Raw genomic sequence first — 26778 nt, 5'->3', positions numbered from 1 at the left:
TTTCAATCAGGACAAAATATATCAGAAAATACGTAAACAAGACTAAGAATCTGAATAAGCATTTCTAGAGTACAGTTGTACCAGTATGCAACAAGTATTGGGGTTTGATAGCCAGGCCTGGGTATAACGAAGTCTTCAGCAACCACCAACTGAGAGGTAGATCTGCCAGAGTCAGTCACTTGGCATGATGGGAAAATAGCCAAACAACAGGACCAATTACAGGCTTCACGGGAACGAATTACAGTTGATGAGCTAAATCAATGTTTCACTTACTACAGCCTTTACAGATTTATGGAGTTTTACGGGCACATGCTGGTTGAATAGTAGAGATAAACATCTGCATAAAACACACAGTCATACATGCAGTATTATACATATCCTCCATTATGTTCCCCAGGTACCAGCTTGATTTAATAGCAGTGACATTTACACTCAGGGTCTCTGGAGTCATTTACACAGCTTGGCATTATTCACAGCTGGTTTACTGTTCCATGCAGTATAGACTGAATTAACAGCACTCAAAAGTAGGGTGGCACCAGGACTACTTAGCACTGTGTATTAGTGAGACTGCATTTCCCAATAAAACACAGACCCCTGTTTCATGAACTGTACACTGACCCCCTCATAACCTTCTTAAATAAGCTCACACCTCCCTGCTGATAATGAACTGGCCCATGCAGGAGTATATTAGTGGTCAGGTCCAACCCCGAAAGTAGTGAGGGCATGTGGCCAAGACAATAAAATATATGTGCAGAAAATATATCCCAGGGCTCTGCGAAAAGTTGGGCAATTAAAATGGAAATGTACCATGGGTATTTACAGCCAGCGAGCGAGCCCACAGTGGGTGCTACCAAGATGCAGAGAGAGAGAGAGGGAGGGAGAGAGCTGACGAGAGACAGTGGCAGTGTACAACATGATTTAGATGCTGTGAGTGAGACTGCAGACCTATAATCCTGAAGGCACAGAACCAGACAGAGGCGGAGGAAAGAAGAAGGGGCAAAAAAAACAGGGAGTGAAAGAGTGATAGAGAGACACACACAAAGGCAGATAGAAAGAGAGAGAGAAGGACTGCGAGATGGAGAGCGAGCAGCCAGACATGCAGGCAGACTGTCCGTCTCTGGTTTGTGGGAATGCGGTGAAGACACAGTAGTAGGCAGGGTCCCGGCTCTGAAATTAGAGAGTGGCGCTAAGAGAAGGGAGCCAGAGCCAAAGGCCGTCTGGGAGCTGCCAGGGGCTGCATCCCCAGCGCACTGCCGAAACATGATTTACTGCTGGACCGCACTACAAACAGCACACCGCCCCTGGTGCGCTATCTAACTCGCAGCAGCAGCAGCAGCAACACACCGCTCGTTGCATGCTATCGAGTTCACAACGCTATAAAGATACCACATCAACGGTGGGAAGTGTCGACGTGAGAAAGACCAGTTCGGGTTTGGGTGCAGCAAAGTGAGTCTGTTGGGTCAGGAGTGAGGCCAAAAATAACAAAAAATAGTGTGTTAAAAAACCACAAAGGGTTACGTTGGTGTGGGTGTGTTGCAACAGGTACCAGTAGGGCTGGGTGACATGGAGAAAATCAAATATTAAGATATTTTTGACCAATCGATGTTGCGACGATATTGTAAGGTTGACCACTGGTGCTTTAACAAAATATTTACAATGAGCTTTATAAAAAATATCTGAAAAAAGTCTAAAAAAAAATATCTGAAAAATGTCGGACAAAAAAAGATCTGAAAAATGTCTGGAAAAAAAGTCTGGAAAATTTCTTTAAAAAAAAGTCTGAAAAAAAAGATCTGAAAAATGTCTGAAAAAAAGATCTGAAAATTTTCTGAAAAAAAAGTGAAAAAATGTCCGAAAAAAAAGTCTGAAAAAAAAGATCTGAAAAATGTCGGACAAAAAAAGTCTGCAAAAAAAAGATCTGAAAAATGTCGGACAAAAAAAGTCTGCAAGAAAAAAATCTGAAAAATGTCGGACAAAAACTGTCTGAAAAAAAAGATATGAAAAAAGTCTGAAAAAAAAGATATGAAAAAAAAGATATGAAAATTATCTGAGAAAAAAGTCTGCAAAAAAAGATCTGAAAAATGTCTGAAAAAAAAGATCTGAAAAATATCTGAAAAAAAAGATCTGAAAAATGTCTGAAAAATAATCATCAGTAATGTGAATATAATGACTAATGCCGACCTTCCACCAAACGACTTTTCAAGCGATTTCACTGTCGCAGACAAATTTCCAATGTTGGAATGAATCTTTGCTAGAGAGTTGCGGTGCCCTCGATCGTTTAGTGTAAGGTGGTTCATAAAACTCAGTCCAAGCTGTCTTAAGTCAGTCTTTTTCTCGTCTTGACGTTAAATCAAACATCATCTCTAAAGGAATCTAGTTGTAGTCTTGTAAATAGTGACCCCTGCAAGATCCCCAGTCTTTGCTAAATATTATAGTCTGTGTCTTAAGACTCATTGTTACTCATAAGTCTTTTCAAAGTCTCCTAGTGTACGGTAGGCATTAGTGGGTAAAGGCAAATAATAGAACAACTAGAACATTCTGATATGCTCAGACTATTACATCACTTTACTGTAATGGCAGCCTTTAAAAGTAGGAAAACAATATCCAAAATTTAGGACAATATCTAGTCTCATACCTTGATATCGATATAATATTGATATATTGTCTAGGTACCAGTAAGAAGATGAAATACAGTATTGGATGTTTGTCAGACTGCACAGTCATTTATAATCCTGTGAGAAAGGATTTGTTGGAGCTGTGGAGAGCTATCACGGTCATTTTTTCCTTTCCCTTGCAAGGTCAACAGTAGAATTACGTTGTACCTGTATTGTGCTCACTGACGTTAATGAGGCTGCGTTATGACACAGCACTTATGTCAGTCTAGACATGAAGTAATGCATTCTGGCATTCTGAAATGAGCAAAACAGTGAAAGCCTAGCAGCTCCAGGGTGTTGTTCTGTAGAGGACAACGACCTCTGACCTCCCCGTGGCAGGCGGACAGTGAAAAGAACATTCCCCCTCTAAATATGAATACATTCTTTCCACTGAGAACACAATGCAGCACAAGCATATTTCCACAGATCTACATCTTTTATCCATTTTACATCCAGTTGCAGCGCAAAGAAGCCGGTGCAGGAAAGGATTCAGAGATTTAATCAGGAAAGAAAAACACGGGGAAACTACGGTTGTTGTGTGACCGAGCTATCGCGGGCCAAGTCCAGACATGCAGGGAGATTCTGTACTGTATATGTGCTTGTGTCTGCAGTAACGGGGCAGTAAGAGTTTGGCCGCTGCCGCCGCCGCGGTGAAGCTGTGTGTTCCAGGATTTGTATGTATGTGCATGCATGCATGCTTCCTTTGCCAAGTTTCCTCTCTTTGTTTAGATCGGCCCGGTCAGTCCGGCTCCCCGCTGAGCACGCCGCGGCCAAATACGCACACATATCAAAACACAGCACAACAACAGAGAGGGTGCTCGCAGGGCAGAGAGGTGCTGGGAATAGGAGAAAGACGGAGAGCTGTTCATACGGGAAAACAGAGGACTAGAAGGGCAGAGAGTGTTGGGCAAGTGGAGGTGGGATGGTGGCAGACTCTTTCTCACCCTGTCTAACAGAAGGGTAAGGAAAAGACAGACAGTGGGTCACTGTGACCATCACTCTAATTACAGAAGGAGAGGAAGAGAGTTGAGCAATATTCAATGAAAGTGGAGGAATGAATAGAGCGACACCGATGACCCAGACGAAGGGAAGCAGGAGGCCAATGTACAGCGTGACCACTCTCAAAAACATCCTTATTCATGTACTAGTCATTTTTGAGATTTAGGGCTCTTCTTTCAGACTAGTGGATAGAAAACATCCAAAACACACATTTAGGTGTTTATTTTACTAGACTTTGTTTATTTGCGTCTGGAGATTTCTTCTAAATTCACCCAAAGTTAAACATACATTTTCAAAAAATGCACGCCTCTGCAAACCGGTCAAGTTGCAGTGTAAATCCACGTCTGTCCAAAATGTCATCAATTTTTCCTGTTAGACATTTGTCGGAAATTCTCATAATTAGCATATTAATTCTTGAGTTATGGACAAAAAACGTGTTTTTTTGTGAGGTCACAGTGACCTTTGTGCTGGAAAAATACAAACATGCTGCACATTACTAAGGTCATGACCTGTGACACTCATTGCCCTTAAGGCCTATTTCTGTTTCGGTGTTGGTTACCTAGTCAACGAACTTGTAGCGCCTATTTGAGGACAAGTAACCCTAAAAAGGACAGAAGTGTCAGTCAGACAGACAATGTAAGATATACAACTGTGAGCATGCACGCAAGGGTATAAATGTCACGAAACGGAGAGACTCAGGGCTCTCAGCCCTGAACATTTATGTTGATGGTTGTTTGTCCACTTGCAAGTGTTTATTAAACCTTTAAAAGACTCTCTCTTGATTTTCGAGTCCTTCTTTACAGAAATTGCCTCCACACCTTTGACTACCAAATTCGAATCAGTTCATCCTCAAGTCCAAATGGAAGTTTGTGCCAAATTTGAGGAACTTTGCTCAAGGGCTTCCCAAAACATCACAAGAATGGGACGGATGTAAGGTCACAGTGACCTTTGACCTTTGACCACCAAAATCTAATGAGTTCATCCTTTAGTCAGGGTGGATTTCAAATTTAAACATACTGTATGTCTCATTACTCTAAATAAATAAATAAATAAATAAGTGGGAATTAGTTCAATTTCCTGCATTGAACTCCACACAAAGTGACAAATTAATACTTAAACACAGCGAGTGAATAAACTTCCTAAAGTTTATCTATCTATAATTACGTTTTTTATACAGCAATTACAAACCAGTCCGACATGATTGTGCTGTGCAGGATGCCAACTTAATGTTGCACAAAGATTGAAGTCTGCAGATTGTTAATTCCTCCTTTTATTATCCCAAAAAGACTGAAGATCTGTTGCTTTAAATACTTTCCAGTCAACTTAAATAGGCTGAAAAACAACCCCCTTCACCCTAAAATCCAATTGAGCATGACATAAGAACAGTGGAGGCCTCATTGAACTCTGCAGCATCTTTCAAGTCCAAAAGAATTTAAAAATCTCTTTAAAAAGAAACCGTTTTACATCTCTGTATGTGGTCTGCTGAACATGCTGTTCGGCTTATTACGGCATTACTTGGTTTCAGTTAAGAATAAATATTTCCTCTAGGCTTTGATTCCTGCGCATTAATTCTGTTGTGATCGTAAAATTTAGAGAGAAATAACATCACAACTAAAGCCACAGCGAATACCCGCGGCACTAAAAAAGGGATTACAGTAATAGTTCCTATTGATGCGGGCTGGAACTTGTTCTGGGTGCCAATATACAAAAATCGAGGAGAACATGATTTTGCACAATAGATTTATTGATGCATTCATAGATTGAAGGCGTGAAATGCTCCTCATGCTTTTCCCTCCAGCCGTTTGCTGAGCTGAGACACTGCTGGATGTGTGACTGCACTTGTATATTTATGTGTGCCTGGATATCCACTTGTATTTTTGTATATGGTCTAATGTATAAATATGTATATATGAGCGTGTGTGTGTTTACCAGGCCCTCACGTCTAAAGCCCTCTGCTGGGTCTGGATCGGAGCAGTCTAAACACACACACACACACACACACACACACACACACACACACACACACTCCCGCCCCCCTCAAAGCCGTGCTGGTAAAGGCGAGGGGCCCTAAATGCCTTACAGATGGACTCCTAACAAACACAACACTCTGTCCCGGCCCTCAAGTATTTCCAGTATTTGGCCTTGCTGTAATTTACAGCATATTTACCTAATTGAGATGCTATTACGGTCAGGGCACGCATTCTTCTGCGTACGCCTGGTGCTAATGCACATGATATAAGCATGACATACATGGCACAGTATATCTGCCCTAATATAGCGGAGCGGAGTTAACCGCAGAGTGAGTGTGATGTATGGTCCACGTAGTGTACTTAGAGCAACACAAATAATGATGTGTTGAGCGGAGACGTGTCTGTGCAGGTCTGGAGGGGCATTAGAGGGTATTTTCCTCGCTAGACAATGCTGACGGGTTTTACACCCAGCAAAGACCAACGCTGCTTCCACATTAAACTGAATACCACTTTGATGACTAAATCATGACGGACTAAATACTGAACGTGAAAAACTGAATAATAATAACGTTGTTTTTTTTCACACATTGATTAGTATGTGCCAGAGAAGTAGAAGTATTTTTTTCTTCATATACACCTTTTTTTAAGCGAGCTTAACAGACTTATACAGACTTATTTTGGAAAATATATTTTTCTATCTTTTATGTAATGTTAAATCTGGATTAGTAAAATGATCAGAACAGAGAGAGACATCAATAAATATAAAATAAATAAAAAATAAGTGCAAAAATTAATAAATGAATAAATGCAAAAATAAATAAATAGAAGGGAAAATTAAACAGAAGAGTAAATTAATAAGGGAATTAATAAAAAGATAAATAAATAAAGAAGCATATTAAAACAGAAATATCAATTTATGTCACATTTTATCAATTAATTAATGGCTACATTTATTTTTAATATTTTTGCTAGATTTAATGACAATTATTTATTTATCTATTTATTTTTCATTTTGGCAGGTTCCGTCCTCCATTTCTTCTGTTTAATGCTGGGCGATAAATCAATATAATAATTTATCATCTTTCAATGGAATCATATCGTGATGAAATTATACATCAAGATATTGTGAAACACAATTGCGATATCTAAATTGATAATAACAAGCATATACTAACTGAACTTTCTCAGAAAATCTGTATTGATAATTATTCAGCTTATGGGAATATCCAAGTGTAGTTAAATCTAACTATTAATGTGATTACTCTGTTTTTGTGCCCATGCACGTAATTACAGTCATTGTATAGCTGGAAATATATAGATATATATATTTTCTCTCTATAATTTCACTTGAAAATGTTAATTTTGCACTAAAGTTTATAATTAAATGAGAAAATACGCAGTACTTTTCATTTGTCAATGTTTTTAATTCACACATAGGCTTTACCATGTAAGTGGTTATTTCATACAGACTCATCTAATTACCAGAAAACATGCTATATTGTGACATACATCATTCTCAAGATATGAAATTACCTATACTGGGAGAGAAGATTTTGTCCAAATCGTCCAGCCCTACTTCTGTTTACAACGATGTGTTTTGAAATAAATTATTAATTGTGAAATGACAGATTATTTAATGCCAGCAAATAACAAATTAAACATTTATAGGTTTGGAGTGGACTATTATTTTTTCGACCTTGTGAAAAATGTTCGACCTTGAACAACAACAAAAGAAAGTCCCTAATTAAAGGCTGCTGCCTTCAGCTCTACACGCTCATTTCAGCTTTAAGTTGCTGGGCTGCAACAACACTTCACAATATAATTAAATCTGTGAAACAAAGACTAAAAAAGCTTTGTTTTTCAGACAGACATTTACAGGCTGTAATGTGAAGGCATATTGTTGTAATTTCCCTGCCCCTTTCTGTCTATTGCTGTGAGAGGGAAAAAAATCCCGCTCCTATAAAACTGGGAGAGATTTACCACAAGCAGCGAGCTGACTTCATCCTAAAGCATGCAGCGAGCTCCGCTCTGAAAGGCCACGCTGAAGCCCAGAGACACTGGCCACTGTTTCAGCTTGTCGTTTGGGTATTTTTCATCGAGTGTGTCTGACAGAAAGATAACACACTGTCACGGAGTGCCATCCATCTTCGTTTCCAAGTCGCTCCTGGAGAATTCAATCTCGAGTGTGTGGGGTTAGACACACCGGTGATTAATCGACTCTATGCTTGTGTGTGTGTGTGTGTGTGTCGACCTATATCTTTGTCTTTGTGTGATAAATCACTGTCTAACCCTGTACAGGACACACAATGCCGGAGCCCCCTTCAGCCCGCTGAAGATAAATTCATCTACAAGTGATGTGCCGACAATAGCTGGACAAGAAAATGATTCTATGTTACTTACTCAGCTGCAGCGTAAAGCGCAGTCACAGCGGTCGGCGTCTGGTGTTTTACGGGGGAAAGGGGAGTAGAAAGTGGGAATTTGTCAAAAAAAAAAATTAAGTTGGACGTCGACCAAGAGTGAGTATTGAGAAAGGCATGGGAACACACTCTTATGCACACACACACAAACATTAGGGCACAGAGTTGATGAATAATTCCTCAGGGCTATTGGGAAAGTTCCTCAACGGAGGTGATTCAACTGTGACACCGGGGCTTTGCCTCCTGTGTGATTAGGTTTTACTATTATGAGCAACATGCAAAGAGGTGACGCAACCCAGAAATTACACAACATTATGAAATGCGTGCAGTGATGCGATACAAACAAAAGGGTCGGCGCTCGGAGATTCTGTTGCAACAACAACACGCAACTGAACTCAAGGGCACCCTTACCATTTGAACTTACGGCAAACTTGACTCATTGTGTATTTTATCTGGTAATACATCTCATGTAAACTCTCATTTAGCTCGAGCGTTATGTTTGGATGAGGCATTATGTTGTAGGGATGATTTAGTGGTCGATACCAATAACAGTGAAATTCCACGACTCTCAATACCAATTTGATACCACAGAAAAAAACAAAAGTAAAACAATAAATCCTGTGTACTTCAACATCCACTCCTTTATCACCGTTTGCATACTTGCGTTTGTTAAGAAGTTAATCAGGTCATAACTCCCTCTATTATCTATTTTATATTGCAGTGAAAACATCTCCTTCAAACAACTGGATTTATACAAGTTTCTCACCAAAAACTCCATTTCACATGATTGTATTTGAACACATCATAACGTTGAAATTTACCTTTGCCATTTTTACTGAATAGAGCCTGAACGCATCATAATGTCAACGGCAGCTCCCATGTTGAAATCGGCGGGACGAGAGCTACAGTGTGTTCCAATCCGCGTACTTCTGTACTTACACTTACTACTTTGAGTGCATAAGTGCGTTCACACTGGGAAGTACGGCAAAATGCAGTGCACTCGAAGTACCCGGATGTTGTACTCAAAACGGTCAGATCGTTGAGTGTGGAACGCTGGACACTTTCCACACTCAACTTTCGCCACCTTGGCTACGTAGCGGAAGGGGCGGAGCCACGACCGCTATTCAAACATACGTAGATAACAGAACAAAACAATACAATACGTAAACATACCGCTGCATTTTCAGCCAACAGGAGGACACATCGTAGGCGTAGGCGACGGTGTTGGAAACGTAATTTCCACTCTGCTTTCATTTTTTTCAGAAGATATTTTGGCGGGTAGCGAGCCGCGGTCAAATGTTGCGATCGTCATTTCCGGTCAGTGCGCCGCAGAGTATTCGATTTGAGACGACCCTACCCCGCTGAAATTTACACACTACTCAAGTGAGTACAGAGTGCACAAAGTGCACGACATTGAAGTGTACTTCTGGAAGTACATGGATTGGAACACACTCCTAGTTAACGTTAGCTGTTAGCAGCCGGTAGGCAGCTAACAGCTAACAGCTAACGTTAACTAGCTCGCGTCCTGCTGAATTCAACACAGATTTGTTTTTCACTATGGAGCATTATCAGGGAAAACATTGTGTGCGTCCCCTGGGCACGTTGATAGTTTGTTTATGCCATACCAAACACATTTTCGACGGCACGCCATTAGTCTCGAGCCCTGGACGGTAGCTACGGTAGAAAGACGAGTTTTGACATCAACTTGTTTCCAGAGTATCAGTTCTCATGACATCCCTATTATGTTGCTGCTGAAACACAAGTTTCATGTTGAAATGTTGTTTCAAGAGTGAATACATTTTGTTACTGTAGGTGTCAAAAAAACATTCAGGTTTCTAACTTTCAACAAAGTAAAGAAAACCGTGAAAATGGGACGAGGGGCACAAAGGAAATGCTCCTGTAGGTCATTTCATTCAGGATTACACTATGAGAGTAATTATCAAATACATTCCAGAAACATAAAGCTGACATATTGAGTCTATCTAGTGGACAGTGATAACAGTGATATCTATGAAGTGCTACTGGAGCTTAATGGTGCCGGCGTATCTGGAGGAGGACAAGGGAATGAACCCAGAAACAGAGGTCGGTGGGTTCATCCACCTGCCGCCTCGGGGGGGAAAAGGAGGCCGCCCCCCCTTTTCCCAGTTAACAGGTGTGCCGTCCTGTCAGAAAAATCAAAACAAGGAATTCACACGACCAGAAATGAGAGAGAGGGGGAAGGGGGCGGGTGCTGAGGTGAGGAAAATAGTAATTATGAAGGATGGGTACGCTTCTGTTTTGCTTTGAGAGGACGCTTGTTGCAGCAATGCATGCATACGGTATGCAGTTGTGATTAGAGGAATGGTGATTGGTTCCAGCCTGCATCAGTGGGGGTTCAACTGATTTGTTTCTCAATTATCCACCTCTCAATTGTAGTTTGCCTTCATGTCAAGGCCGGGAGGGGAGAGAGAAGAAGTGAAAGAGGGAAAAGAGAGAGACTAAAAGAGAAAAAAGAGAGCAAGTCATAGGTAGGGGAGGCACTTCTGAACGCAGGTTTATGTTTCCAATCAGGAGATTGCGATCACAACATGTAGCCCAGAGCAAATGGGCCGTAACTCAATCACCGAGGGAGGTCTTCAGGCTCGGAGAGTACATCGGTTCAAGATCATTACTCCTCTCTCCGTAACAAAAGGAGTCCGAGAACAGCAAACGCATGCAAACATTAGAGAGAACATCGGTGTCGATGGGCGCGCAGAGATGGGATGGTAAATGTCAAGGCAAAGTGGGGGGGGGAATCCTGAGCTGGCTGACTTGAATAGAAAAGAAGTGGCGACAGAACGCATTGTTCTATTGTATAGGAGTTGTTTTCATTTACTGTAACATGTGAGAACAACTTGATGGTTTGTCTTCACCAGTGACGTGAAAAAACACATGCTCCAACGCATAACACATCTCCACATCCACAAACATGATTTCACTTTGTAGCGGTGCCACCAGGCCGACAAACAGACAGCAGATGTAGCCACACAACTCAATCTAACAAACACACTGCATATGATTCGATCATGGAAAAGACAGGACGGCAGTCACACCAGTCCAAACTGGTGCAACCATCCCCCCACAAAGGAAACGTCTACGTTGGCATTACACTGGCATCGGGGTTGGCATCATGCTGGCGTCACGTTGTGCTTGTTCCTCTGTGAGAAAGAGGACACGCCTAGTTACACCCTTCATAACACAGCTGTTGTCTATTGGCTATGCCTCACTGTATGACGACTAATGCTTCCAGGACTCTAATATTCACGTATGGAAACATAAACATCCAAGAATTGTCGCCGCCCAACGTACAGGAAAAAAAGAAGGGCTGGCATGGAAAAATCATCAAAATGACTCAGCCCGCAAGAAAACAAAAAAAAGAGCAGAATGAACAGAAATGTAAGTGCAGCGTAAACGCAGCGCTGAAGAGATGCTGATAAGTTGGGGAGGATGCAGGTGTATGTTTGGCATTTTGGTGCAGCAGACTGACCGAGACCAGCCAAAACATGGTCACATCAAAAGAATCCACTACACGCATTCATCTGATAACTCACAGACACACACACACACATATGAACACCAAGGGTAATATAACCAGTCTATCTCTCAGACTTCCAGACAAAACACACGCCGAGCAGCAGGAGTGTGCCTACCTTATCTTCTAGCCTGATCAGTCGCGCTCCAATAGTTGGGTATTCTTTATCTTCTCCTTTTCCTGGTGAATGAAAACAAAGAAAATCAAACATATTACAAACAAACATTCAGTGCTACTATAACTACTGATTTTCTTGGTGGCATTTGCAAAAACACAAAAAAACAGATGCAGAAAATAAGTGCATTTGGTCACACTCAGATCAATTACCGCTACGCTCACGCACACGTTACAAACATAACATTGTCATTTACAGTAAGAGCCCTGAAGGCTCAGGATTCTTAGTGAAAACATCCATTCATTCATTTTTTGCCGCCTTTTGTGGGTACGCGCCACAGTGGCAGTTTACAGCCCCCTACTGTAATGTCAACGGTAAATGCATGTCAGAAACAGTTATGTAACCTTAAAAACACGAGTTAGCAGAGTTTAGGTAGGTTAAGCCTGCACTAGAACTCTAGATCTGCATTAGCAACGCAGGGGTTTCTGAGAACTTCTCTTCAGAAGTGTAAAAACTGATTTCACAGATTGATTGATGGTGAGTATAAGCATTCATTCACACTGTTATATGTGTATGAAATGTGTGTGTGTGTGTGCTTTAGAGAGTATGCAAGATTGGAGAGTACAGGGCTCCGTTTTCTTAATCCAATCCTTTTGTCCAACTGGCCTACTGGTTAATATGATATAAATTCAAAACCAAAGTAGCTACTCTGAAGTACATCCATACACGCATGCAAACCCCCCTAAGCCTGCTTGTACGTGCCTACATGCACGGTGAAACAAGCACAAATTCCCCCATTCACACATATACAAAAACACACATGTAAACATGCCCACATCCAAACAGAGACACACATTAGGGACCCCTCTCTCTCATATTTAGTCTGGCACAGCTTGTGTATATGTGTGAGGCGTAAACACAGAGATGGAGCGAGGAGTGACGGCTGTCTATCAGATGTAGACTGTTGTTGTGTTTTCTGTGTATTTACCTGGAAGAAACATTCCCGGCTTCCCCAGTGTGCCGTCGAGCCTGAAGGAAAGAAAGACAGAAGTAATTGAAGTGAGGAAGGTCAAAACGCTGGCCAGATACAGAGAGGAGATTCAGTTGAGTAAACAGCACTTTATTCCAGCTCATGAACAAAACAGTAAAATAATGTAAGCGGATTTATAGAGCCAATAAAATTAAACAAATGGCGTCAGCTTGAACGGTATTCATGATTTTGGGAAAAAAACCCACATGCAAGTTTTAAAAGGATGAATAAATTAATGTTCTTATTGAGAAGTCAAGCTTCCAAAATAAACAATGAGACTTGCAAGAGGTTTGTGTTGCACATGTGGACCGTTAGTCATCTATTAAGTTACCGAAACAGTTCAATATGCACGGCAAAGCATTTCTCTTCTTTTCATCACCTTAAATCAAGGCTTTTTAATCACAGCAATCACATGTCTTTAACTATCCTTCATTTATGTCGGGGACCCATTTGATGCAAAGCGAGCGGTCGCTACATTATTGTGGTGTTTTTGAAGGAGTCACATGTGGCGAGCGCTGTGATCTTTTTCTTCGGATCTTTCTGTTGAATGTTAAGTTTTAGTATTAGTCTGTTTAAAAAGTTTTAACAATAAATCAGCAGCTTGGATGTTTATGAGACACATTGTGATTTTAAAAGACCCTTTGGTTCTATGATTCTTTGTAATGAAGCTTTTTTATCACTCCAGTTAATTAGAAATTGTATTAAATAATCAAAGAATCTGAGTCTTTTCTTGATTTACTGACACATTATGATGCCCTGCTGGTTTCAACATTTCACAGAGCATTACCGTGGTTCAGCTGAATTACTGCAAAAATAGGTGTTACGAGGGCCCAGGTGACGTGCTTACATACATTTGACCCAATTTATTACCTAAGCGACCTCCTTCATGTTGGAGGGTTGTGAAAATCATGTAAAAAAAAAGCTGAAAAAAAGTGCGGGAAACTTTAGTGAGGACTGGAAACACGGCATAACAAGGTGTAACAAATCACAGAGCAGTGAGGCCCTGTTCCATCTGTCAGATGAGCTTTAAGAACAGAAACAAACTGTACTGCAATTACTGAAAGATGAATAGAGAAATATGTTACGGAGCCTTCACTCTTCTTCTCTGTTGTCGTCATGACCCAGTTCAGGTCAGTGACTGACAAGGCCAAACGAGCCAGCCCAAACAATTTCCATTAGGAGAAACATGCTGCAGCTACATAAACGATGCCAATTCAAAAACACGTATGAAAGTCAAGATTAAATACAACATTATGATGCAAGTGATAAATCACATTAATAGCAAACACGCTGCAAATACAGAAATGATGCAAAGTCAAAAAGACACAAATCCTGAAAACAAATGCAACAGAGAAGCGCTGCATATCCAGCGGTCAACACAACAGAAGTTCTCCGGGCCTCTAGGGGGAGCGCTGAGTGGAACAACTTGATGTTCGGCCCAGTAGAGACCAGAACAGAGAGACGAGGCTCCTACAAATTCTGTTCCCACACAACTAAATTGCATTCTCAATTATGTTTGGAAGAAAACGCTCATCTTTGTCGCATCACAAATACTGTTGTAAGTCCGCAGACGGCTGCAGCGAGTGACGTCGTACAATGAGCGACCGTGAATGAAAATACATTGAATAAAAAAAGTTATTGAATAGTAGTGGGTATAAGTAAGGGATAATGTACAGCGAGCCAGTCATTGTTGTGAAAGAATCCCAGGGAGACCTGCTAGCTGTACATTATCCCGCTTATTACACAACTACTTACCGAAGAAATCAAGATTTTGACACAAAAAACTGTCCTCCAGAGTCCGACATCAGAGCTGCGCCCAAAGCAACGGTCTGTTATACATAGCAATGGTCTGTTATACATAGCAACGGTCTGTTATACATAGTAACGGTCTGTTATACATAGCAACGGTCTGCTATACATAGCAACGGTCTGCTATACATAGCAACGGTCTGCTATACATAGCAACGGTCTGTTATACATAGTAACGGTCTGTTGTACATAGCAACGGTCTGTTGTACATAGTAACGGTCTGTTGTACATAGCAACGGTCTGTTATACATAGCAACGGTCTGCTATACATAGCAACGGTCTGCTATACATAGCAACAGTCTGTTATACATAGTAACGGTCTGTTGTACATAGCAATGGTCTGTTATACATAGCAACGGTCTGTTATACATAGCAACGGTCTGTTATACATAGCAGCGGTCTTTTATACATAGCAACCGTCTGCTATACATAGCAACGGTCTGTTATATAGAAATTACAGACCGCAGAACGCTGTGATTGACCAATCAGAATCGAGTATTCAACACTGCCGTGTAATAACAAGTGAGAAAGTCCACCGTTGGGCGGGGGGGGGAGGTGGATCGGTCCAAAAAACACCGAAATGTCCCCCAGGAGACCGCTGTTCGTGTCCCTTGTGAAACACACATTTATTGCGTTTTTATTTTGTGTTTAAGTCATTTTAAGCCAAACCATGATGTTTGTTTTTTTACTAAACTCAATCAAGAAGTTTTGTTGCGTTTTCGATCTGTTTGAAGTAACGTAAATCACGTGTTTATAACTGTTTAAAACTTCAACCATAATCCGGGAACAATACCCTTAAAGCGTATTTTGGTTATGCAGTTTAGTTGTATGGGAACTTTATTGTGTAAGAGACAGGGTTGCATAAAAAGGTACGTAATCTTTTTTTACATTTTGCCTTAGTCTTTTACAATATTATAAAAGAGCAACAGATTTTATACTTTTATAATATTGACTAAGGCCAAATGTAGCTTTTATGCAGCATTTTTCTGTTGCATTTGTTCTCAGGGTTTGTGTGTTTTGACATGCATAATTTCTGTATTTGCATTGTGTTTGCTGTTAATGCATTTGTTTTGTCTTTCTGCAACACGTCTTTTCATTTGCCGCACGTTTCTGTTGTTTTGGATTTTCATGTGTGTTTTTTGAATTGGTGTCATTTCTATGGCTGAAACACATTTATCGTGATGGAAATGTTTTGTGCCTCATCGGCCACCGTAGGTATCGATCATCAACGGTGGCAAAAATGTAAAAAAAAAAGAAAAAAGTTGAACTCATCTGGCACAAAGTTGGAGAAACAAAGCGAGGAAGAAAAGAGCATGAAACAAAGTCAAGGACGCCACCTTCTCTGCAGCTCCTTGATGCGGACCATCATGTTGAGGTGACCCTGGGAATACTGCTCGATCACGTCTCGCACATCATAGGGCTTCCGCGCTTGCTGTGGATCACACACACACACACACACACACACACACACACACAAACACACACACAGACGGAGGGACACAAAAGCCATTGTCAACTATAGTCGCTGCTGCTCGGTCCCCGAAAACATCCCCAACCCCCTTGGGTGCAAAGGGTTCATTGTTAACTCCTTGTGTGTGTGTGTGTGTTTGTGTGTGCGTGCACCGATCGTGAATCGTGTTAAGGATCCTTTCACAGCTTTGTTTAGTGTGACGTAGACACAAGCAGCATCAGAACGAACCCAGTGAACTCTTTAGGGTATCCTTGGTATAGCCTCTGCAGCTGACATCACTTAGGCCATAATTGAAAACATATCGAGCACTCGGAGACAGTAAGAATACAGGAACCATTCGGCAATAACATGTAGCATGAAAATGATTTGCCAAAGTATCTCAAACATGATTATGTTGGTTTGATTTTAATTTAAATTATTAACTGCACAAAAAAAAGTGTTTGAACATAATTGTGCATGAAGCCATGTCCTGCTGTGTGTGTGTGTGTGTATAAGTGTTTTGCAGGTGTGTGTGTTTTTGTGAGTGCATTACAATAAGTGAATTCCTACTGTAGCCCCAGAGACAGGTTAGTAGACTTCCCTTGATACTACGACTGAACTGAAGTGAGCACAAAGAAGACATGCAGGTGCAAGTTTCAGGCATTTACACACAAACACACACAAACACACAAACACACGTACACATGCACAGCAGCGCTGCAGCTGATATATACCCTCGGGGCTCCCCCTGCTCATCCTGTATAACCGCAAAAACACTACACACACACACTCCTCTCACTCCCTCTCTCTCACTCTCAATCTGTCTCTCTTTATATCTGAATCACCCCCCCCTCCTTTGCTCTCCTTAACTCTGCAGAATTTCTCCCTCCTCATGTGGATTTCCTTTTTGCTTACCTGAAATTTCGTCCTGGCCACAAAGTACTGCATTCTGCGGAGGACTTTTACGGCTGATCTCTGGGCATGGGACAACCTGTGACAGAAAGAAAGACTTATTTAGTCTAAAAGAAAAACACTGATGGTTAACCAAATCTACAGATGATTCCTTGTTGTAAAAAGTGGCTTGTTTTGGATTTTGATTTTAATTGGCAATGCCTGCTTTGCTGGAATTGATAAATGACAAATAAAGAACCTTAAACCTTCAAGAATCAATGAACAATGTGTGCACCATGCAACAGCAGAACATGTGGCCCTGACAGGAGAGCACACACACGTCGACAGGTATGCATTCATGTTCACAACAAATACATGTTTAACCTCTAACTGTATGTGTCAACACAGATTAATCCCTTGCTCTCTATCGGGGCTTGCCTTATCTTTCACAACTAGGATTCTGCAACAACACGGTGCGAAGCGAAACAGAAGGAAAACAGACTGAGTTTGCATTAAGAGGAGTCCCAAAACACGCGTCCCCTCGGCTCCAAGCAGCACATCTGTGTCAACACGAAAAGGAAAGCCCACTGGTACGGAGCTAAACACTGAAACAGAAACCGCTGGATGCAAACAACACACACACACACACACACACACACACACAAACTCATGCTTGCATACCGTAGTGACTGTACGGCATGCAGTTGTGTTTGTTTTTTCAAGGAGGCTCTCCTTGTGAGCTCTGGTGCTCATGTGATTTATTTGTCAGAAAGTGCCGAAGCACGTCCTTGGATAAGTGACAGCAGCGTGTTTGGACGATATGTGCCATGAGTGAAAATAGATAATGAGAAAACACGGGCTGAAAATGTGTTGAGTGACTGGATGTCAGCGGCCCGAGTGATTGAAAACACACAAATACTGTGTGCAGGCACTGAGGGACACACAGAGAGCCCAGCAGTTAAAGAGTTGTCAAATCATCAGGTGAATATAAGAAAGACATATTGTTGTGTTATATATTCAAGGGCATTGAGGAAGCTCCTAAGACATCATACATTAAGCACACTCTGGTATTTATCTTAAAGAGGAACTGTTATGCTCATTTTCAGGTTCATATTTGTATTTTGTGTTTCTACTCGAACATGTTTGCATCCTTTACTATTAAAAAAACACTTTATTTTTCTCATGTGGGCTGTACTGCAGCACCTCTTTTCACCCTCTGTCTGAAACGCTCCGTTTGAGCTCAAGCCCCACCCCCCCATCTATAGCTTGCTTGAGCGGAGCGAGTTGTAGCCTCGTAGCATTTATCCACCGACAAATAAAGTGTACACACACTGTCTGCTACAGCTATGTTCACAGCTATAACGCCACCGACAAACCCACATTCCCCGCCGCCACACACATAGACTTTCGGACACTCGCAAAAGTTACACCACAATGAGAGAGCGGCGGCGAGCACGAAGCTACCAGCAGAGCTATAGATGCTAACGTAGCACAAAAACACTCTATTTGTCGGACAACCGCTATCGTTAATCTGGGCAGACACAGCGGACAATCTGCTAAACTAAACTAAATGTGCGGTGGAGACTTTTACTGGGAACGTGGCTCCATGTCTGCGACACTACACGCAGCACCATGGCTGCTAGTAGCTCTCCTGATATTCTGCTGCATGCGAGGCACTAATCTTGTCGGTGAACAGTTAATAATCGGTTAACGTGGGTCGGTTATTGGTTAAGAATTTTCTTCAAAATTAGCATCCCTAATGCAAATGTGTTACTTGGTGACATCACCACGTTACAGAAGAAAAGGCGGGACTTCAAGCGAGGCGTTTCAGGCAGCTCAGGAGCAGCGTTTCTGCGGGGGAGAATAACTCCCTTTGGTCGGGACTTTGCAGACCTTTGACATGCACAAAAAAACTACACAACACCACTCTTGTTGTCCACACCCCAAAGTTGAGACTTGAGGTGTGTACAATGAACATAAAACACTCTCTATCCCTTCATTTCTCTTGATACTGATACTGTTCATCATTAGGTTTTAATGCAGAAATAAATGATGAATGCTGATTTCATTTCATAAAATTCATTAATTTGAAAGCTCTCTGCTCCTTCTTTCAGTTTCTTTTTAAAATACCCTCAATTTTGTGTCATTTCACCTCAGTCTCTCTGACTAGACCAGAAAATGATCAAAGCACAAATTTATTTTACTGGGGAAATAGACAAAATAGTATAACAAAAATAGGAAAAAAGTCTGAAAGAAAAGTCCGAAAAAAGTCTGAAAAAATGTCCGAAAAAAAAGATCTAAAAAAATGTCCGAAAAAGAAGTCTGAAAAATGTCCGAAAAAAAGTCTGAAAAAATGTCCGAAAAAAAAGATCTAAAAAAATGTCCGAAAAAAAAGTCTGAAAAAATGTCCGAAAAAAAAGATCTGAAAAAAAAGTCTGAAAAAATGACCGAAAAAAAAGTCTGAAAAATCTTCTGAAAAAAAAGATCTGACAAATGTCTGAAAAAAAAGATCTGGAAAAAGTCTGAAAAAAAAGTCTGAAAAAAAAGATCTGAAAAAATGTCCGAAAAAAAAGTCAGAAAAATGTCTGAAAAAAAAGTCTGGGATTCAAGATTAGTAATGCTATTTACGCTAAATTCCTACCCTATCCAATGTACGTTAAGTAACTTAAAAACAGTAGCATCCGCCAAATATTGCCTCTTTTTAGGAGTGAAAATTTATCCTCAACATTTGCTGAGTTATGGTTTCAGAAAGATGAAGACAGTTGGAGAACAATTAGAAACAAAATAGGATGTCCTCTCTACAGGATGATGTTTTTCCAGATTTTCAGATATTCTAATATCTCAAATGACTTGAAAAATAGAATCCATAAATGGGGTAAAAAACTCCCCGGGGGAGGATGCCCCCAGACCTTCGTTAGTTTGGGCTGAGCCCCGAATGTTTACAACATCTGGCTCCGCCCCTGATCGGTGCAAGTGCAAAGAGGGGTCCAGTACATCCGTGTTCACCTCTCACTACCAGGCACTAGTCCTCTATGTAAGAAGGACAATGCATTAGATTGTTGAAGAGCCCTTATATGCTTATTGACTATTACAGACTTGATTCTTACAGAGTGAAAGCACAGATAATGCAGTATTATGTGCTACTTCAGATAACAAATATCTAATAAAAACAGTTCCCTGTCTGCCGGTTAGCAGGCTTCCATTTGTTTGTGCCTTCTTCTCGATCTGTCTTCTATTTCATGTACAGTATGTCTCAGAGACAGGTGACCTTTCAGCCATCTGTTGGTATCAGAGACATCAAAGTTAAGCTGCTAAACCGCGGGACGGTGTGTGTAGGAGCAGCGTATCTGCTGACAGGGGTGGATTAACGGCAAACCGACGTCACCAGATTCTTTCTGCGGAGGAAGATGGCAGAAATAAAAAAGGTAATGGAGGACAATATAAGACAATGATCAGGGTTGCATTGCCACTTCTACACACTTGTCATGTCTTCTCCACTCAAACAGAAATTAATGACTCCATTATTACATCAAAGTCTGTGTGCTTTTAGGGGGTAATGAACATTTCTCTCAAACTACGTCCCAATCAGAGGAGACACACCCACGTGCACACAAACACACCCTTGACACACACAAAAAACACACAGCACCCTCCCCCCGCTCCCCAAACAAAGTCTTTGTAGAGTCAACAAGTCGCTCTGAGGTCTTAATTAGACGGAGGGATAACAAAAGGACTTAACAGACAATGCGTTTACATGGGACCATAAAACATGAACATCAAAGGCTGTCGGGGCTGCTGTCTTTTTTCCTGCCCTCCACGCCGGGCCTGCCCGAGCTATAGGAGGAAATGCACACAAACAATGCCCAACGTAAAGAGCATGAGGCCCTAGTCTACACCCCACCTCTCCATCGTCGATCAGGAGAAGGATGTGTGTGTGTTTCTGTGTGACTCGGAGGTTTGAGCGTAATTGGGAAAGAAAACACATGTAGGAAACAAAAAACATGTGCGGTTTTGATCGTTGTACAACTGTACCCCCCGCTCCCTCCTCGCCCTCCTCCTCGCTTCCTGCGTTTGACACAAATGTGCACACATGTTCATTGGGTAAGTGTGATAAAAGAATAACACCAACCCCCCCACCTCACTCACATTAAAAGTTTGGCACAGAGAAATGTAATTCCTACGACTCTCTGCTGTTGCTGCCCCTTCAAACACTTGACTCTGCCTCCTTCTCATCTCCTTCGGCCTCTCTCTTTTTTCTCTTCTTCTTCGTGTTTATTTTTCATCTGTGCAGAGGATTTGACACACAGCGTATCCTGGGGACTCCTCTTGAGTCAGCAAAGCTCAGATCTCGCCCACTTCAACATATTTCCCATTGTCCTGCGCTCTGTGATTCAGTCTCTATTGGGAAGGCTGTTTTTTTCTTTTTTTTTTCTTTTACGGATTAAACCCGAACTCCTGGCTCTTCTCAACAGACTCGCTATTCTTCATCAGGTCATCTGTAGAAGTCATGTACAAGCTGTAGCTGCTGGAGTCGTGTCCCTCTCCTGAAAAGCTGCGACAGATTTAGGCCTCCCCCTGGACCCTCCTCTCTTAATAACTTTTTTCATTTCTGATGGTCACTTTGGAGATCTCGGAGTTGTCAATGGCAACTCTCCCCATCACCCCCCTCGGCTCTTTATTTGGCAGGGGACCGTCAAATATCCTGTGCTTCCATGGTGCACTGCAATAACCTCGGAGTCAGTCAGGAGAGAGCAGCCTTAGACATCAATGTGCTCCGGTCAGGGCCCAGCAAGACTGCTGGCCAGTCTGTGTGTGTGTGTGTGTGTCAGTGTGTATGTGTGCATGTGTGTGAGAGATAAGCTTTATGACTGGTGCTTTGGTCCATCAAAGAGATGTGCTCCTCTGTTCTCCTCAAAAACAGACATCCCTTTATCATATCTGGGGAGGATAAGATGACTACATTCTTTCAGGGATGTTTGATCTAAAAGTGATGGCATGCCAGAGGGTGCCGCCGTGGTAAGAATTATAAGTGAGAGACACTACATCGTCAACAGCCAAGTTCTTCCATTCGATGAGGGTTTTAAATGAATGGGCTTCAAACGCAACAAATTCTCCCATGTGAATTTTCCTCTAAAGGGTTTTTCTCGTGGGAAATGATACCAGCTCTAAAGAGTGGTTTGCATGCGAGAAGTTAAACACAACTTTCTGTCTTTCTCAGGCCACCTCCGCACTAAACCGGCTGAATCTGAAGATGATTTATCACCTGTGAAAACGCTGCGTGTTCACACGTTCAGGTTGTTATCGTAAAGATGTCCGTTTTCAGTGCAACACCAAAACAATAGGTAAACAGCCAAATGTTGCTGAAATCACAATTTATATGTTATTATTTGCATTTATTTATTAGGGCTGTCGATCTATTAAAATAATTTATCGTGATTAATCGTATGATTGTCCATAATTAATCGTGATAAATGGCAAATTAATTAAATTTTGTATCTGTTCAAAATGAACCTTAAAGGGAGATTTGTCAAGTATTTAATACTCTTATCAACATGGGAGTGGACAAATATGCTTGCCTTATGCAAGCATACGTTTTTCCTTGCCAAAATTTAGCGTAAGTTTAGAGCGTTATTAAGCCTCCTTGGCGACAAGCTAGTATGACATGGTTGGGACCATGGTTGGTTTTCTAGTTTCATATGATGCCAGTATTTTCACTCTAGCTTTGAAATTGAGCTGGCTACAACCTAAACATTGCAAGTTGTGTCAATGCGTAAAAGAAATGAGTGGCATTAAAACGAAATTGCGCGTTATTATCGCGTTAACTATGACAGCCCTAATATTTATGATTCTGTTGACTGATGATTGAACAGGATAGTTATTTGACTGCAGCTCATAAATGGTACCTGTAAACCAGGACAACAGTAATTTCTGTGCAGAGACTTCCAAATCACCATTTTTTGATTGCCAAGTTGTCACTCTCACCGTCTTTCCCTCTACCATGCCTGCAGTCTCTTTTGGCAGGTTCCCACCAAGCAATGTAGTACGTACAGTTCCTTACACATTAGAAAGGGTAGTTTTTGTGTTTCCATTAGCAAAAGTTGCGGATGGAACCGATAGAACCACTTTTGGTATCTCCTCGGTCGAGGTTCCAAGCGAGCTGAGCCGATACTAGAAGATGGAGTTAAAACACTGCAGACCACCGATTGGTCAGAGAGGATCATCACTAGTACTACAGGAGACATCCTGCATGAACCTGCAATTTTTAAATAGCCAAGCTGTCGCCAATAGCGACTGCAATTTTTATTTCACTCGACCCAGATTTAAAAAAATGTACACTATGCCGACCAACTGACGAAGTGCAGAGGTTTGGTTGAAGATGATGCCACGGCAGTTTAATGTGCTGCCGGCATTACGACGATCAGCTGAGAATCCTCCTACACTGAGCGGGTACCATTCACAGTGGAAACACGGCTAGAGAAAGGGACCTCGTAACAAAAGTGAGCCGTACCATGCAGTAGAAACACAGCTCTTCACTCCCTCACCCTCTGCTTTCCTCTGTCGTTCCGTCTCTTACTGTGTGTTTCTATGACTTTTTTTGACACAAGACTCAACCGCACTCCATGCAGCAAGACGCAGCTATAGTTAAATATGGCTTCTGATACAACCGTTTCCCTCCTCCCCGCGTCAGCTCCAGTTGTTTTCATGCTGCCCGTCCAGCCCCCCTCCAGATCAATGGACACCAATCAAGACATGCTGGAGACAATAGCAGCGACCGATCCACATCAAAGCCCAGTGCCCATTAAAGAGCTGATGACAAAGAGAGAACAGAGAGAGCGAGCCGTGTTTGATGTGTGTGGCCACAGAGAGAGCGAGAGTAAACGACAGATACTGTAGAATCACTAGAACCCTAAACTGCTGAATTTCTATCACAAACAGTGAAACTACTGAATACTGTGAACAAAGGACACGTTTGCATGCAGGAATGTATAAAAACAAAATGCAGACAAGTGTAGCCCAAAATATATTTTGTTCTTGACTTTAACAGTATTGAAAGGAATTTTGTGGTGATACATACAGTACTTGGGATTTCCACCAAGATACTATGTTGCTTGTGCAAAGTGTCCCTATCTCATGCACACATTCACAGTCACCACACACACACACACACACACATCTGCAGGTACATGTGAATGAAAGTCTCCCGTCGTGAAAGAATCCCACCGTTGAAAATAGCTCCTCTCTCTAGAGAGAGATGGTCGACATCCTGGTGACCTCAGAAAAAGAGTCCCGCCCGTGTTAAACGTTAATGACGCCAAGTCTCGCAACCTCTCATTATTTGAGGAGAACAGAGACAGACGCCGCTCTTTCCCACCGCACGGAGGGAAGATTGGAGAGGAGAGCATTTCTAACAAGTAGACTAATGACTGGTGAACTCCTCTTGACACGACTCTAACTGCCAAATTAACTAAAGATTTGGACGAGGAGGTTTCCAGTTAGACGGGCGAGAAAATGAAAAACTACAGCCGTGGGAAAAAAAGATTTTCGCTAGTGTCTGAAGGCCACGAGGAACTAAGATTGTAGTCTGTAAAATATAAACAAAAATATAACAATAAGTATTTCAAGGATATAGTTTCCATGGGTTCTTATGTAGATGTTGTTTTTTTTATACTGCAATATACTTCACATATTAATTTGATATGTGGATCCTTTTAAGATACGGTCTTGCTGTTCCTGCCAGAGACAAACTAGGAGCAGTAAAATAAAGAGTTTGGGACAATGGCTACCTCATCGTCATGTGACCGCTGATTCAGGTTCTGAGGGTTAATGTTCCAGCCTAAGGTGTCGCATCGAGAGAAGGATGTGGCGGTTACTATTCTTCAAAGTGAACCTAATTAGAGAGTTGGATAGATTTGGGGTTAATGGCCCACCTCTTTGGTGCCAGACCTTCGTTTAGTCTAAATGTTTAGCCTAAGGTGTGTCAGAGGGCATTTTTCAACGTAAATCTGGTTTTAAGGATGTTTTGTGTCCATTCAGGTGCACTTTTTCTGGCTATGCGGTGTGGCTCGATGGCAATGTCTCCTTCAAATTTGTTATATCTCTAACAGTTTGGCTTACTAATGCCTCGTTCACACTGCGCAACTTCAGCCCAGATTTTCCAGTCGCCGCTACAGCCGATGAGAGCGCAAGACACGGGTTGAGGGGTAAACCTGGGGGGATGTAGGGCTCGTGTGTGCCATTTGCAACACGGACCAAAGTTGTTGTTACACCTATACATCACACTATAGGGGAAATAGTACAGACGTGTGGAAACAGGCTATTATGTGAACATGTGCCAACAAGATCGACTACGCCCGTGTCACTTCTTACGTGTGGTTTTCGTGACAAAACGATGTTTGGAGACCTCATCGGGAATTCCTCACGGTGACAGATCTTTCAGTCAGATCCTCAGCCAATCGTGTAGTGTGAAAACCAAAATGACTTCAAGACTCCTAATTACAAGACATCATTGTGCAGCGTGATAAGGACTTTTAAAGTTGTGTTGTGTGAACTTGGCTTTAACAATGAGCAGAACAACTTCACAGAGCTGGTAGCGTGGTTATAGACTCTTTGTCTGACTTAAAGATAGGGTCAACGATGTTGGAAAGCTACCCTGCCTTAAAGGGCAAGCACATGACACGTCATAACATCTGCACCCGTTGTTTTCCCTCTAAGCCTGCACACCGACCGGCATATTTTAACATACATCATCACTGGAAACTAGTTGGGATACGCCAATGTCCTATTTTCTAGCATCGATACAACGACTCTCCTGAAAAGCATCAATATCAACACGTTCTCTCCCCGGAGCAGCACATTTCAGCTACTGCACATTAACTTCTTTTTTTATAATTACGTTTAGGTTATATTTTGGTCTTTATGCTCTTTAACACTTTCTACTTGTTCAAGCTGTGTCCTACATATCAACTACAGTCGAGAGGCCTAATATTTGAACAAAAAATAATATATAACAGCAAACTGATATTTAACATTTTTTTTATAAAACTGTGCTCCTTTTCAAAAGAGCATTATTCTTTCATTCATGTGTGGTTGTGGCTACAGTCGGGGGGGCTGACTGACATTAAAGACTGCTGTTTAATTAGGCCTTTCTTCAGTAGGCAGCCTTTTTGTTTCTGCTTTCAGCTATTTCACTTTTACAAGCATTTTAAATTCAACCCTGTCTCCTCCAACATTACATTCCCATACAATTAAACTGCATTCTCAGTTATGTTCGGAGGGAAACGTATTTTCTAGTAGTTATAAACAGTGATTGACTTTGTAAATTGAAATAAAACAAAAGAAAAACCACAACAAAACTACTTAAGTTTAGTAAAAAAAAACCATCATGGTTTGGCTTAAAATGACGACGTTAAGTGAACGTAGATTTTTAGTTTCACACGGGACACGGAGAGCACTCTCTTGGGGGAAAGTCCAGTCTTTGTTTGACCGATCCGCCGCTCCTCCCGCCTGCGTTTAGATGATTTATACTCGTCATTAGACCTATGCTGTTATTATTCCATGTAACTTTCATTAATGGTTGCTCAATATTCACCTGCTCTGCACGTCACTACTCGCAGCGGCCGCCTGCAAACTAGTTGGGATTTGTTCAAGACAAATGTAACATGCAACAAAATACGTTTTCATCCTTAAGTTGATTGGGAATGTTTTTAGGAGGCTGTGGTGTGTATGAGAGAATCCCTGCTTGCACACGCGTTGGAATATCTGTATGAAAGCTTGGCTGACTGAGTGGGGAGCAGTAAGCCTTGCAAGGGACCACACACACACACACAAATCCACATGCACTAGCATCTAGTATAAATGGAAGCAAGCAGGCACATATATATATACACATACATACA

General features: G+C 41.6%; 1 protein-coding gene across 3 annotated transcripts in view; it reads right to left on the bottom strand.

The window, feature by feature from the left end:
• Positions 1-26778, bottom strand: part of kcnq1.2 (potassium voltage-gated channel, KQT-like subfamily, member 1.2) — a 214797-nt gene that overhangs the window by 64136 nt on the left and 123883 nt on the right. For all 3 annotated transcript variants that reach the window (XM_037768459.1, XM_037768461.1, XM_037768460.1), the window contains 4 exons: positions 16907-16982; positions 15879-15973; positions 12691-12731; positions 11706-11767 (listed from right to left, as the gene is read on the bottom strand). In XM_037768459.1, coding sequence (XP_037624387.1) covers positions 11706-11767; positions 12691-12731; positions 15879-15973; positions 16907-16982 — 274 coding nt within the window. The remainder of the gene's footprint in view (positions 1-11705; positions 11768-12690; positions 12732-15878; positions 15974-16906; positions 16983-26778) is intronic.

Source organism: Sebastes umbrosus, chromosome 4, assembly GCF_015220745.1.
Source record: "Sebastes umbrosus isolate fSebUmb1 chromosome 4, fSebUmb1.pri, whole genome shotgun sequence".
NCBI classification, from domain to species: domain Eukaryota; kingdom Metazoa; phylum Chordata; class Actinopteri; order Perciformes; family Sebastidae; genus Sebastes; species Sebastes umbrosus.
Note: the sequence above shows the minus strand (reverse complement) of the source record. Positions and strands in the feature narration are given on the sequence as shown.